Source organism: Loxodonta africana, chromosome 15 (genome assembly GCF_030014295.1).
Source record: "Loxodonta africana isolate mLoxAfr1 chromosome 15, mLoxAfr1.hap2, whole genome shotgun sequence".
NCBI lineage: Eukaryota > Metazoa > Chordata > Mammalia > Proboscidea > Elephantidae > Loxodonta > Loxodonta africana.
In genome coordinates this window covers 83,557,231-83,575,793 of record NC_087356.1, presented here as the reverse complement: position 1 = coordinate 83,575,793, position 18,563 = coordinate 83,557,231, and the positions used below count along the sequence as shown (strand labels likewise).

At 39.0% G+C, this 18,563-nt stretch overlaps 1 protein-coding gene across 2 annotated transcripts; it reads left to right on the top strand.

Annotated features, from left to right (window-relative positions):
* The first annotated feature begins 2,039 nt into the window (after window positions 1-2,039).
* REXO2 (RNA exonuclease 2) lies at window positions 2,040-17,776 on the top strand. Of its 2 annotated transcripts, none has more exons than XM_003418215.4 (7): window positions 2,040-2,201; window positions 3,139-3,222; window positions 6,019-6,096; window positions 6,699-6,810; window positions 8,113-8,221; window positions 9,642-9,695; window positions 11,566-17,776. In XM_003418215.4, the coding sequence occupies exons 1-7, from the start codon at window positions 2,055-2,057 to the stop codon at window positions 11,693-11,695; spliced, it is 714 nt and encodes a 237-aa protein (XP_003418263.1). In that variant the 5' UTR covers window positions 2,040-2,054; the 3' UTR covers window positions 11,696-17,776. The 2 variants fall into 2 exon arrangements, with proteins under 2 accessions (XP_003418263.1, XP_023413929.2); XM_023558161.2 differs by having other exon boundaries at window positions 9,559-9,695.
* The last annotated feature ends 787 nt before the right edge of the window (window positions 17,777-18,563 follow it).

The window sequence follows — 18,563 nt, the reverse complement described above, 5'->3', positions numbered from 1 at the left end:
GGAGCCAAGAGGCTGAGGGCCAGGGAGAGGTCTGCCTGGGGGCATTGCTAAAAAACTATCCTGACCGAAGAATTGTATCCTAAGTCATTCCTAATCCTGAATTGTAAGCTGTTACTTTTTTTTTTTTTTTAACTTCCCTAATAAACCCCACAACTGCGAGTATGGTTTGTGAGTTCTGTGTGGCCATTGTAATGAATTATTGAACCTAGCAAAGAGGTAGAGAGTTCCATGGAAAAGCTGGTGTCAGAATTGGCAGAAAGATTGGAGAGAAGGGGCATGTCTGACCTCTGCCTCAGAGGAATCAACCTGGGGCTGTTGACCTTGATTCTTCTCTACCTTGTGAAGTTAGAGCAGGAGGTCAGATGAGGATGCTGCTGCTATGGCATTTTTAACAATGCCATTATCTAAAAATCGTCTTTATTGTTACAGTGAATAAAAACGTCAATTTCGAAAATGTCCACACATTTTCTTTTATTAAGGTGAAATTCACACAACATAAAATTAACTATTTAAAGGGTAAAATTCAGCAGCATTTAGTACGCTCACAACGTTCTGCAACCACTGCCTTTATCTATCTCCAAAACATTTTTATCACTCCAAAAGGGAACACCATACCCATTAAGGAGTCATTCTCCATTCATCCTTTCCCCAACTCCTGGCAACCGCCGTCTCTGTGGTTTTACTTATTTTGACTCATAGTGACCCTAGAGGACAGAGTAGAACTGCCCCACAGGGTTCCAAAGGCTATAATCTTTAAGGAAGCAGGCTGCCACATCTTTCTCCTGTCCAGCCGTTGTTGGGTTTGAACTGCCAACCTCTCGGTTAGCAGCTAAGTGCTTAACTATTGTGCCATCTGGACATTTCATATAAATAGAATCACGCAATGCGTGAACTTTTTCCCTTAGCATTATGTTTCTGAGGTTCATCCATGTTGTAAACATGCATCTGTACTTCATTCTTTTTTATGGCTGAACAATTTTCCACTGTATGAATGCTCCTCGTATAATTTTAGCTACCCGTTATTTTTCAATTATGATTATGATTTATCGAGATATAAATTCTTAAATGTAAATACAACTGTTGAAATTGTAATTTGTAATAAAAGTAGTAGGCAAAGCAGTTAGAATATATGCACATTGTGCTCAATGATTCTATGCGTATAATCTGTTACACGATATGAAAACTCTTCAGAGAGAGTTTCTTTGTGCCCTGGCAGGTGGTGGTTGTGTACATAAAAGGGATAGGTGAAACCTAGTATACTACACTCTGCTTAAACAGTGTCTATTCAGCAAATTTGTGTGCACAAGGCAACCTTGTCGCAGATGTTGATCTCGTCCTTGAACTATAAAAAAATATCGCCTATATATTTTCCTAAGAGCCGTACTGTCACTAATGACAGAACTTGCGGCCCATCACGTAGTTACTCTTGCCTGGTGAGCTGGTTTTGTGAAACTTTGTTATCTGATCAGATCTTTAATATGTGCTAAGTGATCTCTCAGTCAAGATTCCATTAAGGATATCTAAAGCATTTGATCAAAGTGGAACTGGCCTTCTGGCCGAAAAAATCACACCACCCTTCTGTTTTAAGCAAGTGACAAAGATACCCTATCTGTGTGCGGGTTGGGGGAGGGTAATGAAAGAGAGAGAGAAAAAAAACATACATTTGAAAAAGAATTGATAAATAGATAAACACATCATTTCGACCAGCTAAAGTAAAAGCGTTCTTTTTAAAGCAGATGGTTCACAACTAATCAAAACTCAAGAAATAAAAACTTGGAAGCAAATCAGGTCAGTTCCGAAAAACAGGCGCGTCCAGTAACATCCGAAAAACACGTGGCGGGGTGGGGAATCCGGGCTCAACTCTAGGCAGGACTCTAAGTCCCATCATCCCGTTCGGCAGCTAAGCTGGGCTGCTCAGGGCGAGCCGGCGCATTGGATGCTGGGACCTGTGGTTTTTGCTTCTGCGCCTCCCTGCGGGTTTGCGACATTTAGCGACTATCGCGCCTGCGCCAGCGCCGGCTGATAGGCTGGGGCCGGGTGGCTCATGCCGGCTGATGTTCGGCGGCTTCCTGGGCTCCGGGCTGTGGCGGGGTGTGGGTGGGAGTCGCAGGCAGTCCTGGGTGCGGGGTGTCGGCGACGGTGGCGCAGCCATGGCGGCAGGGGAGAGCATGGCTCAGCGGATGGTCTGGGTGGATCTGGAGGTGAGTGAGGTCGGCCGGGGTAGTGGAGAGGTGAGTGAGGCTTGGCGCGTGGGACCGAGTAGCCCAGCCTGTCGGGGAGCGCGGCGGGGGTCTGGGCTCAGGTGCGACAGGTGAGCGCGGCCGGCTGGGGGGTCGCGGGGCAAGTACGGGGGCAGGGGACATGCGGGTGTCGGGGGCCATGGTCGACTCTGGAGTTTCTTTTCAAAAGGGAGGAGTCGTCCATATGGTACTCAAATGTGGGTCTCCGTAATGCGTTGGTCTTCCTGGACTTAATGTCGGAGGTGGGGGTGGGAACAGTGCCTCTACCGACCCCTCTCCCCGAGCCATAAAGGACTGTAGGTTGTTAGAGCTAAACCGGACTCTAAAGATGACTCAGCCTTATCCCGGAGTTCATAAATTAGGAAACTGAGACCCAGAGAAAGGGTGCGAGTCATTCAAGGTCATGATATTAGTGAGTGTCTGAGTTAGGTCTAGAACCCAGTTCTGGTTCCACTTCCATTGTGTTTAACATTATTCATGACAAGGGCTCCCCCCCCCCCATTTTCTTGTTTATCAAATGAAAATAATAACAGCTCTTTTTGCATCAGACTGTAGTGCAGGGCAAGTGGTGTAACTAATATGAAAACTTTTAAACTTTGCCAGGGTGTAGTGATAGTAGTTATCTAGCTTCCAAAATTGAGTGTGGCCAGCACAGGGACCCTCTTTTACTTACTTTGGAACTGGGTGCTTAACATACATAGTAAGCCCTTGGTAAATGTTAGTTGAAGAAATAAAGACCTTCGTTACCTGTCTGCTGGACTTGCCCAAGTGACAATTGTTGTCTTTTCTATCCCGGTTAGGGATATTAACCGAATATGCTTGAGGGAATTCCTATTAAATAAACGGGTAAAATAAGCCAGCAAGATGGTTTTATGTTTAATATTTATTTTTATTGCAGATGACAGGATTGGACATTGAGAAGGACCAGATTATTGAGATGGCCTGTCTGATAACCGACTCTGATCTCAACATTTTGGCTGAAGTAGGTGATGCCATATAATGCAGTCGTAACTGTTTATAGCTGAAATTCTAAAGACCACCCCCACCCCCAAGTCTCCATTTAAAAAAATAAGAAAATTGAGGTCCATTTAGATTAGGGTCCAAAATAAGGTGCTAGGTCATGGTAGGTTTGGTACTAGAACCAAAGTAATCCATCTAACAGGCCAATTAGCTTTAAAATAAACCATACCAAAAGCTTACAGATATATTAATACTGTCATTCACTGAGTGCTTACCAGGCTCAGTTTTAAGTATTTTGTGTGCTTTCATTCTTAGTCCTCGCATCAGATATAAAGCTGGTAGTGTTGTAATGCCTGTTTTAGAGATGATTCGTTTTGGCACAGACATTGGGTAATTTGTGCAAGGCCACTTGGCTAGTCATTGGGGGAGTCAGTAATTGAATCCAGGCAGTCCAAGTAAAGTGCTCCTAACTGCTAAGCCGTATTGTCCCATCAGGTTTGGCAACTCTTGTCAAAGTTTGCATCTTACTATTGTAACCTTATTCCAGCTTTTTCAACTAGAATTGTGATTCTTTTAGATCTATATAAAGATTTCTGTTCATGCACTTTTATAAAATGTGTTCTTGTGGACATCTTGGGCATGATTAAGGTTTTTACATGCTTTTAAGTGAAATATTAAGCAAAACAAAACACACCTGTTGCGTTTCAGCCGCTTCTGAGCCCTTAATAAGTACTGACACCATGTCATTGGTAAGGGGTGAAATCCCTGACCTTGAATAACTGTTTCATATTGTCAGCAGTATTTAGAGTCATCAAGAAGTTGCAGAATAGGAGCAAAGTGGGGATGCATATGGAGAAGAGAGTGTTCTTTAAAAAAAAAAAAAAGTTTCCAGAGGGTAGGATTGATTTGTTACTGACACTGCATAAAGCTAATAAATGTACAGTTAGGACTTCGGTTATTTTCTTGGGTAGGTGGCGGGGGGAGGGGGAGGCATTTATAGATGAATTACCAGCTATTCTTGGAGCACCACATCAGCTGAAGACAAATCATGAGACTTTGTATTTCTCATTAGTAACAGCTAGCTTTTTTTTTTTTTTTTTCAACTTTATATAAATAAAGCTTTGAGTTTTAGGTTTGGTTGTTTTTACTGTCACTTGGAATTTGCTGGAGACGAATAGTGAAGAGAAGTGTTTTTATTTTACCAGCTCTACTTACCCTTGGCCGAAGAAGAGTTTTTCCCTTAGACTGTTGATATAATGTGAAATACTGACAGTTTAATGGACCAGTTAGTTGATATGTACCTTGGAGGAAATTTGGGTATGTATTCACACAGCAGCAGATGAGTGCAACATTTGTAAATAGACAAAGGTGAGGATAAGGGATGTTTAAAAAAAAAAAAAAAATTAGAGGTTATTGGCACTTAGGTGTCAGTTCTGTGGAAAGCATGTTTTATCTTTGTATAAGTCTCAGGAAAATGTTTTATACTAGTAAAAGAACAAACATCCCTAGTTTAGTTTGCCAACTAGGATCTAGAATAAGCTATATAAGCTTAAGTTTTATAGTAGTTTGCTTTTTTTGTCACTGTCGATTAGATTTTTTTTTTTTAAAGATGTTATCAGAGCAGATCTTCGGCTTACCCACTGAGATTGTCTTGACCATCACCAGTTTTCTTCTTTGACTAAAACTGCTTTCTTTTATAGGGTGTGAGGCATATTTTAGTTGAATTCTTATCATTCCTTTCAATGATTGCAAGCCATTTTTACCACTTTAGTAGTAGTGATAACCTTGGGTTTATAGGGTACTTTTGTGCTAGAGAGTTCAAAGAACTTTCATATCTATAATTATTTTCTTTTATTCTGTTAACATGCCTGAGTAAAGGAGGGGGCAGTTTGTTATTATCATCCCCATCATAAAAAAAAAAAAAATTTTTTTTTACAGAAGAAGAAACTAAGCTCAAGGTGACTTGCTCTAATGCCACAGGTTAGGGCCCTGTTACTGCTGAGACTCTATCCTAATTACTCTCAGTTGAATGTTTTGACTTAAATGGAACTGAGAATTTGAAGTCCACTTTTTTTTGTCCCCGGATATTACTAAATAACTCTTTAAATTTTTTTGGTATATTTATTGTAAAAATGTTAAAATTAAGAAGTATAACTTTATCAAAAATATATGTATAGTGAGTTATTAGTTTTTCTTCCAGCCCCCTCCTATTCACCAAAGTTTATGTGTTTTCTTGGTATTTTGTTTGTATGCATGTATTCTTTTTCTTCTAAATAAATGTAAATTATAACATTTACACTGGTCGACAGTTTTCTTTTTTTACACTTGACAATGCAAAGGAGACACTTTTCAGAGTGTATTCCTAATTTTGAGGTGGAATTGACTCCATGAGAACTAACAAACTGTTTTCTGTAATTCAGATAGTATTTATTTCAGGTTTTGAGCACCACACACCTTTCTGTTGCATATTCTTCTTTCTTTCTTTTACAACCCTTTAAAAGTGTAAAAACCATCCTTAACTTGCTGGCTATAGAAAACAGCTGCAGGCTAGGGCCGGAGTTTGTTGTCCCTTGGCATAATATAGATCTATGTCCTCTCTGAATAGGTATTTAGGTTTTCAGGTGTGTGTTTGTTGTAGCTGGTATGTGCTCATAAATAGTGCTGAAAGGAATGAGGACCACTTAGAGTTAACAAAGCTCCCTGACCTCTTAATTTCTGTGGCCAGTATATTTAATCCTGAAAGCAGCTTAAACTTTATGTCGGATAGTAAGGTTATTCCTGTTGGTTCCCAACGACTAATGACCTTTCCCATCCACAGGGTCCTAACCTGATTATAAAGCAGCCAGATGAATTGCTGGACAGCATGTCAGATTGGTGTAAGGAGCATCATGGGAAGGTAACATTACCAAATAACAGGATTGCTGCTTTGGGGATCATAACAAGCTTGTTGCTCCCACATCTGAATCCTATACCATCGTTGGATGGTATTTAAAAAAGGGTTAGAGGAAGATTGCTTGGCAAGCCTGGGAAACTGCTTGCTGCTTTACTTTTCATCTTTGGGACCTCTCGAGACCATCTTCTCCTGAATGTCCTCTTTTTTTCTCTCCTACATTCAGTCTGTCGCGAACGCATTGTGGATTCTCAAGTATTGCTCAAGTCAGTCTTTTGGATAAGGTTAGACATCAACCTTTCAGAGAAGGGGGAATGCTGCTCTCCTGTTAATAGTCGTTTCTTCCCAGAGGTTATATCCTTGGACTTTGAGCACCATCTTTTTTGACTGTGTGGAAATGCTATTAACAATCAGGAACAGCTGATTTGGCTTGGATTCTTTAAGAAAAAATCGGTGTAAAGATGGCAGTTTCAGTTTGAACTTGAGCTCTAAAAACGGCCCATCGGTGGTTATATTTGCCCATTTTAGAAGTGATGTTTCGTTTCTGGATGCCTTTGAAAACTGACTTCATGTGTTTCTGGTGGGGGGCTGGGGATTCTCTCTTGCAGTCTGGTCTTACCAAGGCAGTGAAGGAGAGTACAATTACATTGCAGCAGGCAGAGTATGAATTTCTGTCCTTTGTACGACAGCAGACTCCTCCGGGGCTCTGTCCACTTGCAGGTAAAATCCAGTCCTATGTATACCTTGTAGACAGTCTTCTATCGTAGTGGTTCAAGAGACTGCGGTTCCAGAAAGACCAGCCAAGGTCACCTATGTCTTCTCCTTACCCAATTTGGGTAATACATCTTCCTTTTTTGTTCAAGTTTTTGTGTTTAGCTTATAATGTGAATACTGGAAAAATGCTCTGACACCTAACATGAGATCTCGGAAACACAGACAACACTCAATAAAAATTTCCCTCATATTTTTACTATAGAAAAATGTCACATGTACAGAAAAGTTGGGTTTGGTAATTGTTAACCTTGTTCTGTGTTTGTTTTACTTAACCTGTTTTTTTGTTGAACATTTGAAAGTAAATTGCAGACATCTTGATACTTGATTCCTACCTATGTCATCAAGTATCTCCTGAGAATAAGGACATTCCCTTAAGAGAAGTACAGCATCATTACCACATTTAAGATTTTAAAAATAATTCATGGATATCAAGTTCCCCAAGATCCCTTTTGTTTTTGAACCAGGATTTAGTCAAGGTTCATGTATTTCATTTGGTTATTATGTCTGCTTAGTCTATTAACCTGAAACTGTCTACCTATCTTTCTTTGCCTGTGGTGGCATTCACTTTTTAAAGAGACCAGGCCAGTTCTAATAGGATTTTGAAAGGACTGCGGGAAATTAATGTTCCTTGGAGTTGTACTTGCATTTGTATATGTAAATTGATGTGGTAATACGCCCCTTAAACATTTGTAAAAAATGTTTTGGCATTAAGTGCTAGAGCATATATTGTATTGATTCCCCCCCCAGATAATGTGGCTGCTGTCTATTTTAAAGTTCTAATTTAAAATTTAGTGTTTTTAATATGAATAACTGTACAGAAATGTGAATATGGATATGATTTGTTAAAAAATTGGTATATAATAAAGGTCTGTCTACTTCTGTGATTCAGTTAAATTTTTAGTATCAGCAGTGTGTATTTCCTGACACTGGGAGATAATTTGTGCATCTGTTATGATAAAAAGTAACAAATCAGTGTGTGCATTATTTAAGCACGTGGAAGATACAGACTTAGCATTTTGTCCACAGAGAGGCCCTTTACAAATTTATTGTGAGCTAGACTGACTAAATACTCAGAAATCTGCATTGGGGACCTAATCAGATGTTCTCAAACTGATTTAAAAATTTTCGAGATGCTTTTAGGAATTGTTTAAATAAAAAAAAAATCATCTCCATTTCAAATATGAATTCTTATATCCTGTTGTATACTACTAGAAATACACAGATGCGGTATGCTTCGTGTCTTTCTAGGAAATTCAGTTCATGCAGATAAGAAGTTTCTTGACAAATACATGCCTCAGTTCATGAAACATCTTCATTATAGAATAATTGATGTGAGCACTGTTAAAGAACTGTGCAGGTAAGGGCTATACACAGGATCCATTAAATTGCCTCATTTAGCATGTTTTAATTGAGAATTTGTGGAAAATGAGTAGAGCTGTAGAGCTGAGAGTGTGAAGTGGGGACATATATCTTCCTTCTCCTGCTATACTTGGACAGGACTTTAATTTATCCTGGACTGGTGAGAATTGGGTGAAACAATGCCAAAAATCTTCCATGTAAATTTCATTAATCCAGAAAATTATACTGAGCTCCCATTCTGTACCAGGCATGGGCTTGTGTGCTGGGCACCCATAGATAAAAAGCCCGTAAGTAGCTTATAGCCAAGTGGGTTGGCAAATGTGTAAAGAACATACCATACCCCCAAAATAAACTGAATGATGTCTATAATGGCCGTGTGCCTACAGTAATACTGAGGGCACAAGGGGAAGTACACCCAGCTGTGCTGGCAAGTTAGGGAAAGCTTTATATAGGAATTAGCTTTTGAGATTAAAACATGAGTGGAAGTTTTTCAGGCTTTTAAGGGAGGGGAGAACATTCCAGTTAAAGGGAATGGGGAGAGCTGTGAAGGTGTGAGGCAGCAGGAAGATAAGAACGAAACAAGTTCAAGGACATATAAGCAGTTCATTAATGCTGGAGTGCAAAGCATGAGGTTGGAAAAGGTGGGAGGTGAGATCAAATTTTGAAGGGCCTTATGCTCTTAAGTTTTATATGAGATAAGATTCCTTTGAAAAATTTTAAGTGAGGAATGAGTGTTATGATTAGATCATTCTGATCTCAGGGTAGAGAATATATTAGAAGATAGGAAGAAAAGAGATAGGAAGGTAAGAAGGGAGACTATTTCATCTTGGAGTGATAGGAATGAGTTAGGGGAATGGCGGTTGGGCGGCAGAGAAGGGTATGGAGGTGAAATATCAAAGAGGGTGAATTGGCAGGACATCCAGTGCTTGATGGCGGAGTGGGGGCGGGGGAGTGAGGAAGAGGAAGAAATGTAAAGTGTAGCGGAGTTTCTAGTTTGGGCCGCTTGGGTGAATGATGTTACTGTTCAGTGATAAAGGGGAACATAAGGAAAGAGAATATATTTGGTGGATGGGGGAGAGGGGCGTTTAAGATGGTGAGTGTGGTTTTGAATTAGGAGTATCTGATGGATTTTTAGGTGGAGTTGTCCAGCAGGCAGTTGAGTATCCATGAGAGAAACTTGGGAGGGGGTTGGGCTGGAGTTACAGATTTGATTCTATACATTGATGGTGGTTAGATGAGCTTGCTCAAAGGGAATGTGTAGAATGAGGAGAAAGGGTGGAAGACAGCCCTAGGTGAAGAGGCACCTTGATGGTCACACCCAAATGTGTTTTTCAGTATTGATAAATTACTTGAAGGAAATAATTTTTCAGTGTATTTGAGATGGTTTCCTTTGAGAGTTCCATTTCTGCTGTATATAGACGCTGGTATCCAGAAGAATATGAATTTGCACCAAAGAAGGCTGCTTCACACAGGTACGTTTGGGTCCTGTCAAGCACTTGGCAATCTGATGCATACATAATCCCCAGATTTCTGAATGGTTGTCCACCCCTTTCCCTTGGTGAAAAAATAAAGGCCGAATAGCATAAAGAAAGCTTTCTTTTGCTGAAATTATCAGGAATGCTGATGAGGATTCCACTGTTCCATTCTGAAATATGTATGGATCCTGTAGTCTTTATTACAGTTTTAAAAGTTTTAGGTAGCTTGCTTTCTTGCACTGCAGCATTAGTTACAAATACTCGGGGGTTTAAAGATCTTTTATAGCATGTGTCCTGTTCTAATGCTTTCACTTTTCTTTTTGATTTTGTAGTCCTTCAGGGGGAACATGAATGAAGGGAGGGTCCTTCTAAAGGAAGCATTTGGTTCATCCTTTACTGAGTGCCTACTGTGTGCCAGGCATGGTTGTAGGCAAGCAGAAAAAGACCAAGTCCCTACTGTAACTCTAAAGAGTCTTGCATTCTAATGGACTTTTTTTTTTTTTTTTATTGATCTTATATGGACTATAACACAATAATGCAAGTGTAAAATACCTTATCTGAAGCAATTGGGCTTGATGTGTTTTAGAATTCAGAATTGTTTCAGATTTTAGAAAGGTAATAGTACACCTATATTATTTTGGTAGACATTTTGTAACACCCTGGTAAGGTCTGAGGGAGTACCCTATAATACAACACACTGATATCTGCAGTGAAATATATGGGTAAAAAAAGCCAAAACCAAACCCAGTGCCGTCGAGTCGATTCCGACTCATAGTGACCCTATATGGGTAGTCACACCAAATGGAATAACTGATGACTACGAATAGCCTCACATCACAACCAGTCAGGTTTTGCTATATAATGGGTTATGAAAGTACTTTGGGTTCTCAGATCTCTCTTGAATTTCATACTGTGTGAAGAGGCTATGTACATTTATTTAGCCGGAAGCTGTAATTTCAACAGCTTCATCGCTCTACCATGTATCCAGGACGTAGGAAGGAAACTTATTGCCTTAGCTACAGAAATAACTGTCATAAAACTCTTGCACTGAAGTTTGTGCAATTCTTCAGAAGAGGCCCTTGGCCCGTCATTCAGAGCTTATTGGTTTACTTGCACACTGTTCATAATCTTGGTTACCTGATTTCTCAGACTACAACAGATGAGAAACAGCATGTTGGAGGGGAAGAAAGGCTGTTAGATGGAGGCAGGCTGCCACTGATTATAGCAGAAATCACCACGAGAGAGGAGGTAGATCCTCATTCATGGTTGGGATGTTTATTAAGACTGAGACATGAATTGTGTTCAAGTATGTCAGTTATTTTGTTCAGGGATATCAAGTATTGCTCAGTATTTCCCAAACTGTGTTCCATGAGCTGTTAGTAAGTATTCCACAAATGTGGTCTATTAAAAAAAAAATATGGGATGGTCGATTAAGTTTTAGAAATACTGTGTGCATGTAGTATAGCCTCCTCTTGGGAATCTACTGTGCACATTAGTATACTAGACACTTTGCAAAGAACTTCAAAGAAAAAGAATGTTTAATTTAGTTTTTTCCTAACTTACTTGACCCTAGAATCATTTTTTCACCCCCTGTGGGACACATCACCATCTTATGGAACAGTTTAGGAAACTTTAGTCTGCTATGATTTAGAAAGTTTTTTTTTTTTTCTTATCAATAAAAGTTTTTTAAAAAACACTTAAAGAAATTTGCTTTACTGAAATGTCTCATTTCTTGATGATGCCAAATTGTGGCATTTACAGTAGCACCCATTGTTCTGAAGTTATTTATAAGAAGTTGTGTTTTGTAAAATGATTTGTCACCTCTGTGTTTTGAGTGTTTCATTCAACATGGTATGTTTGCTTTTAGGGCACTTGATGACATTAGTGAAAGCATTAGAGAACTTCAGTTTTACCGAAATAACATCTTCAAGAAAAAAACAGATGAAAAGAAGAGGAAAATTATAGAAAATGGAGAAAATGAGAAGACTGTGAGTTGATGCCAGTTCTCATGCTGCCGGCACCGAGCTCTCTGGAAGCAACTTCCGATGGTCTTTTTTGTTCACCCTGATTGCTTGGCAAAGCACCTTCTTTCAGTTATCTCACACCTCTAGATGGCTCACACAGACAGCACCTTGAATACTATTTTTCTTTGTCTACGCTGTTACCATTTATAACACGTCAGCTTCTTTGTGAGTACCAGGTCATGTCCATCTCTGGGTACATACCTGCATTTGCTTTTAGACCGTTTCTTTTGTTTTAAATAAATAAATAAATAAAGCTAGTTCTATTGAAATGCAAGTTTTTTTTTTTTTTTGGTACCATCAATTCTTCAGTAGATGAATCCTTGGAGAAGGATGACTTTTCTCTTGTTTTAAGTGGTATGGCTAATGTTTAAACCCTCATAATTCAGTTAGGAATGGATTAAGTTTCTTACGTTAAACAAAGTGAACTTGTTCTGTTTTGCTTTACAGGTTAAGAATAGAATAACGAGATAGATTCAAAGCAACAGCTTTGAACTTGTTAGTTGTAGTTACTGAACTAGCAGAGAGTGCTGGAATAGGCTGCTTTTCACTGCATTCAAGAAATTGAAGTGAGCTATCTTGACAGGTATTCTGTAAGTAATAACTAAGGTGTATTGAATAGTTACATGCAAGGCAGTCACTGTGCTAGGTTTTCAGAGCATAAGTAGCTAGCTGCCCTAGATCTAATGGTCAGTCTGTAGCTAAGAAAGGTTTCAGTTTATCTTAACTCCTAAGTTTAGAGTCCTTTGGTTGAGGGCTCACCACAGCCCAAGGTGAGCCCTCAAACCAGAGGGCCCATTGGAATCACCTGTCTTTAGAACAATCTCACTCTCTTCTTTGTGTACTTCATGCTAACAAATGCCCCCTTAAGACAAGAAATCAGAATTGGGAAAGGCCCACGTGTGACTTGTCTTTCATTAAGACCACAGGACTGGAACTCTGGTTATCTAAATGTATGTTTCTGTTCAATTATAGTCGTTCTATGGACGTAGGAGTATGATCCTAATGTAGTTTAGGTACAGAAATCATGAGACTGGATTAATCTCATAAGTACAGTAAAACCTGAGAAAGCCAGAACCTGTTTAAGGTGGAAATCTGTCAGATTGGGAAAATGCAAATATTTCTCACTATAATCAGTAGAAAAGTGGTAACACCGCACCCGGAAAACTTGTAAGACCCGGAAAAACAAGGCAGTCCTGTCGAGTTCTGGCTCTCACAGGTTTCACTCTCTAACCTTTTCCAAATGAGTAAATTAAGGCTCAGATTCACAAATCTGTTAAGTGTGAGTTGATGGACAACAGGCCAGCTACCTTTTCTGACGAGCGTTCGCCCTGCTTCCTGGAATGGCACAGGTTTTAGCTCGTGTACCAACTTTGGTGGTTTGGAAGGTAGGAATGTGTCGTAGCTAGGAAAAAGGCTCTTGAGTCAAGTCTGGGTTCAAGTCCAGGTTCCATGACATACTAACTCAACAACTTCAGCAAGTTAACATCTTTAAACCTCAGTTTTCTTATCTGTAAAGTGAGGTTGATAATGGTGCCTAACTTAAAGGGTGGTTTTTAAACTAAATGAAGCACTAATCACAGTTCTGAGCTCAGTGGTTGGTACACAGTACATACTGTACAACGTTAGGTAACTAATGAAGATCGATTTGATTCAGTCCAGGATCTGTGAGAAAGGATTCTCTGTTGATAATGACGACTGCGGGCATGATCTCAAATCAGTGTTCACTTACTGCCTATGACAACATGCTGAAGACTGTTACAAACTTTACTAACAGTCTGACCTTGACTTGGCATACTGTTTCCAACTAAAATTTGGCAGGATAATCTTGGCCTTTACTTGGCTGTCAGGAATGTTGTAAACACTAATGCAGGAATAGATACGAAAACACTTGGTGCTTAAGAAAGGGGTTCATAGTAACCGAATACAGCTATTAATGCCATAGAATTTCTCCCACACAGCTGGCCAGTTTATTCCTCAGTTTAACTATTTGAGCCATACTGTTTAGTTTACTTAAAGCCTGTAACTCTGGGTGTTCATTTTAAATCTCCTGCCCTGTTCTGTATATTCATTATATGTAGCAGAATTCTCCCGTTAACCCCTCATAGAGCATGTGATAGCTGTTAGTAACATAATTGGCAGCCTGTGAGACAGCACATCTAGTCTGGTGCAAGTCTTTTATATAAAGACATGGTAGTTCAGTGATTAGTTCATTATTTTTTAGTCTGCTTGAAAATAAGTTTAAATTTGTGTTGCTGGTACTTATAATTTCACGGGAGATTCCTGGAGCTATGGAGTGGTTTCTTTGAGTGGAACTGTGATGCAAATACCGTCTTAAAAATGATCAGCCTGTTTGCTTAACAGAGCTTGGCATTCCATTGCTCTTGGGGGCTTTTCATTTGGTGGTTTTTCTGTCTGTGCTGTAATTATCCTGCAGTCTGTATTCCTAGGATCATCCAGGCATATTTCCCCACATTAAGCTCATGAAGTGAATGAATCATTACTGTAATGATAATCTCCAGTTTTCCTCAAGTGCCTATCACAATCTAGCCATTGTACTGAGTGTGGGCAAGAAAGACCTCATTTTTTCCAGCAGCTTAGACATAGGAATTAAGAATGGAACCGGAGACACCTGAATTTTCTCATTTACAAACGATGCATCCCTTTTTAATCAAGCAGCTGACAAACTCAGAGAAGTTGATAGTTCCTTTGGTAGAACTGGGGTTCTTAGGTGCGTAAGCCTTAAAGAAAAAAAGAAAGAATAGCTAATTGTAATGTTCAAGTGCAGTTTTGTCATTAAACAAATTCTGCCACTTTGTTTGTGTTGTTATAGTGTATGACTGTCCCAGGTACTCTGAAATGCCCTGGCATTCTGAGAAAAGTTACCAAGTAGCAGAGACAGTGGAAAATTGGTTGTCGTTAGATTAAGCCATATGTAGCAGATTAACGGGAAATCCTGGTGGCGTAGTGGTTAAGTGCTATCTATGGCTGCTAACCAAAGGGGTGGCATTTCGAATCTGCCAGGTGCTTCTTGGAAATTCTATGGGGCAGTTCTACTCTGTCCTATAGGGTCGCTATGGGTTGGAATCAACTCGACGGCACTGGGTCTGTGTTTTTTTTTTTTTTTTTTGGTTTAGCAGATTAATGAGGATAAAAGCTATTATGCTGTTTATTTAATGATGAGGTCAAAAGCTATTACGTATTTATTGATATATGCTGTATATCTCCTGTGGAAATGGAGTTTTACTTATTTGAGCAAAGCCTTTAATTTTATGTGGCTCATGACAAGACCATAGCTATGATAGTAATGTAAATGAAGGGTTCTTTTCTAGTTGAGCATTTTCACCTGAATATAGGAATATGGTATGTTCAAAGAGGCTGTGAAAAAGATAAGGTTGTAAATCTTCATTCCAGTAGAATGCAGGCAGATGCAGTATTTACTGCCACAGTTGACTTGCCGAGATCAAGACGAATGTACAGGATCTGAATTTATAACTTGCCTTAAGGGACCGTTTGAATCCCTGGTGGCGTAGTGGTTAAGAGCTATGGCTAACCAAAATTTTGGCAGTTGGAATTCACCAGCCGCTCCTTGGAAACCCTGTGGGGCAGTTCACCTCTGTCGTGTAGGGTTGCTCTGAGTCGGAATCCACTTGACAGCAGTGGGTTTTTTTTTTTTTTTTCTGGTAAGGGACAATGTAACCAGTTTAGTTTTGCACCTGGGTTATAATGCCTCTGGTGTTCTGTGATATAGAAAAGAAGTCTCTTAGTAAGAACAAGCCCTAGAAAATGGGAAGGTTGGGGACTGTGGAGCAAAAATATGTTCTTGTGCAAATGAAAATACACCATGAACAGCCTGCAGAATCCTTGGGGTCCAGGATAAGATGCATTATCTGCCACAGCACGTTTTCAAAATGATCCTGTCTTAGGACCGATGCGTAATGGGAGCTAGCTTAAAAAGAAAGACCAAAAAGCCAAACCTGTTGCCGTCGAGTTGATTCTGACTCAGTGACCCTATAGGGTAGAGTAGGACGGCCCCACAGGGTTTCCAAGGAGTGGCTGGTGGATTTGAACTGTCGACCTTTTGGTTAGCAGCCAAGCTCTTAACCACTGCGCTACCAGGGCTCCAAAATTCTGGAACCCTGGCTTGTGTCCTTGGGAAGAGCAACTTCCCTTTGTTTCCCAATTTAGAAAAGTAGGAAGTGAACAATTTAGGGAGGTGCTTGCTTTTTATGTCACCGTCAAAGAAGCATAAGGAATTGCTGTTTTTGTTTACATACAGAGAATTTAATGAATTCATATTCTTTAGGAGCATCCAGCCTCTTTCCTACCTCCAAATTGAGCCATGTGAAATGTTGGGAATAGAGAGATACTTCTGTATCTAGATTAATAGACCCTTGTAGACTGCTTGGAAACCAGCTCTATTTGTAACATTTTTTTTCCTTGGAAAACGTTTCCATTTTGAATTCCATTTAACCAGCTCATGGTTGATATTGAGCAATAGAATTCATTGTTAAGTTAGAGACCATCTGTATAAAGTCTGTACTTGCACTCATCTTGGTTGTACTCTCTTTGCATTAATGTTTTACACCCTATTTCATCTCACCATTCTAGGGATTTTAAGGTACCTTGTTATTCTGCCTTCTTATTCTGGCTTTAAAGCCTTCTGTGAAATAGGCTGCCACGATAGCCCAGTCATTTTATATTCATACTTAACAGCTAGCAGAAACAATTTCAGAAGAATTGAAAAGTAGGATGGATGTTAAGGGCACTGGGCTATGAGTAGTAAAAATTTTCCATTATCTTCATACTCTGTGGAGATGGCCAAATTTATTCTGCCAAATAAGGATGTTAAAAATAACACCATCTGCTGTCACCATCATTTCATAAGAGGGCAAACATTTTAACTCACATATACAAAGGAAGGACGTAATGGCAGAATATAAACCGTGTCCTTTTTCGAATTGCACTTTAGATTGAATAAAACGCACACGTGCGTGCACACACACACACACCATCCCGGGCCTATACTAGTCCCTGCATTGGAGTTTGGGAACAACTGGTGTAAATGCTTGGGACCTCTGCCAGAATCCTTCTCTTAGAGGAATAGAATTGAGAGAAAGAAGTTACATTCTGAACTGCTAGAGTTACTTTGTTTTCCAAGTTATTAAAAGGACCTGGGAAACGTCTGTAGAGCTTCCTAGTCATCTGCTTGAGATAAAATTGTGTGATCTGCTTATGATCAGACCATCAAGTGAAGACTCTGTTCCTGTGTTTTACACTGTTGGCCTTGTACATTCTTTCCAAGTTAAACCTAGGAATGCTGGGAATTCCTTGATTATTTAAACTCTGTTTTTCCCATTTTTCTGGTTGTGACAGGTTCTGAAATTATGGTTTTGTGTAACCTTTAACCATGAAGCCTTTGATTTTCAAACATTGGTTTTCTGAGGATGGGTAGTGAGAGAGGGCAGGTATTAGTTTTAAAATTATTTTGGACCTTAAAGCTAAAGAAAGTAAAATGTTACAGACTGGTAATTTTGAGTGATAATGATAAATCGTGTAACTGATAAAAACTGATAACCAGGATATATGAAGAATTCCTACCCAAAACCAATATACAGAAAAGGAACCCTGTAGAAAAATGGGAAAAACATGAGAACAGGTACTTCACAAAAGAGGAAACATGAGTGTCCAACAAACATATAAAAAGATGCTCAACCTCATTAATAAGGAAATTCAAATTAAAACCACAACAAGAACATGCTACATTCCTACCACATTGGTAAATACTGTAAAGTCTGATAATACCTGAGTTTAAGGATGCGGTAAATAGGAACCCTCAAGCGCTACTGATAAGGATCTCAATGGGTTCAACTGTTGTGTATGTTTCATTTTCATAGGTGTGTATTATGTGTTTTGTAAAAGTACAGGGTTTAAATGTGATGTGTGAAAATTGTAATAAGTGTGTGGCATATAGAAAGTACTCAAGTGTTTGTTATTAATATAAAAATGATATAAAAATGTTTCTTGTTAAATACAGTTGTGGCTACATCCTGCAAATTTCTCATGTAGTGCTTTTGTTTAGCTTGAAGTTTAAGAAAAAAAAAATTCCGTCATAATTTTTCTCCTTAAAACAAATATTACTTAGTAGACTATTTTAGTTTTCAGGCATGTAGGGTTGTTCAATCTTTTTTTTTTTTAAATAGTGCTTTCTTATGAAATACAGTCTCTATGAAGGTAGGTTTTGGACATTTATTGAATAAATTTATTACTGTAGCTTGCCATAACAAAATGCACTTAGATGAATAAAAACTAGCTCGATGGAATTCCTGCAGTGATGATAATATATTGGCATTGCAGCTCTGTAACTCTAGCCCTATTTCCCTTTCCCCATGATACCAAACCAAAAAACCAATGATAGCATTCATTAATTTTAATATCCCTGTTTCTGATAACTTAGTATTGTAAGGTGTCTTGGTATTCTCAGTTTCTTAGTACTGTAACCATAACGATGTTACAGAATAGACTTTGATTTTGTGTGATTATCGTTTAGTATGAATTTAGACTGCTACCAGCAGTGTATGAGAGTGCCAATTTCTTTGTCTCTTGGTGAGCAGCAGTATTGGATATCATTCCAAAATAATTCTAGGCAGTTTAAAAAACATATATGTACGTACACATACGTGTGTGTGTATTCTATCTTTTCAGCTGTATGTTTATTCCATGTAACTAAGGTTTAACTTTTAAAAAAAATGTTTATTCATTTCTTCTTTTCTGTGAATTATGTCCTTCACTGATTTTCTTTTGTTGACTCAGTGTTTAAAAAGAATTAACTTGTAAAACCTGT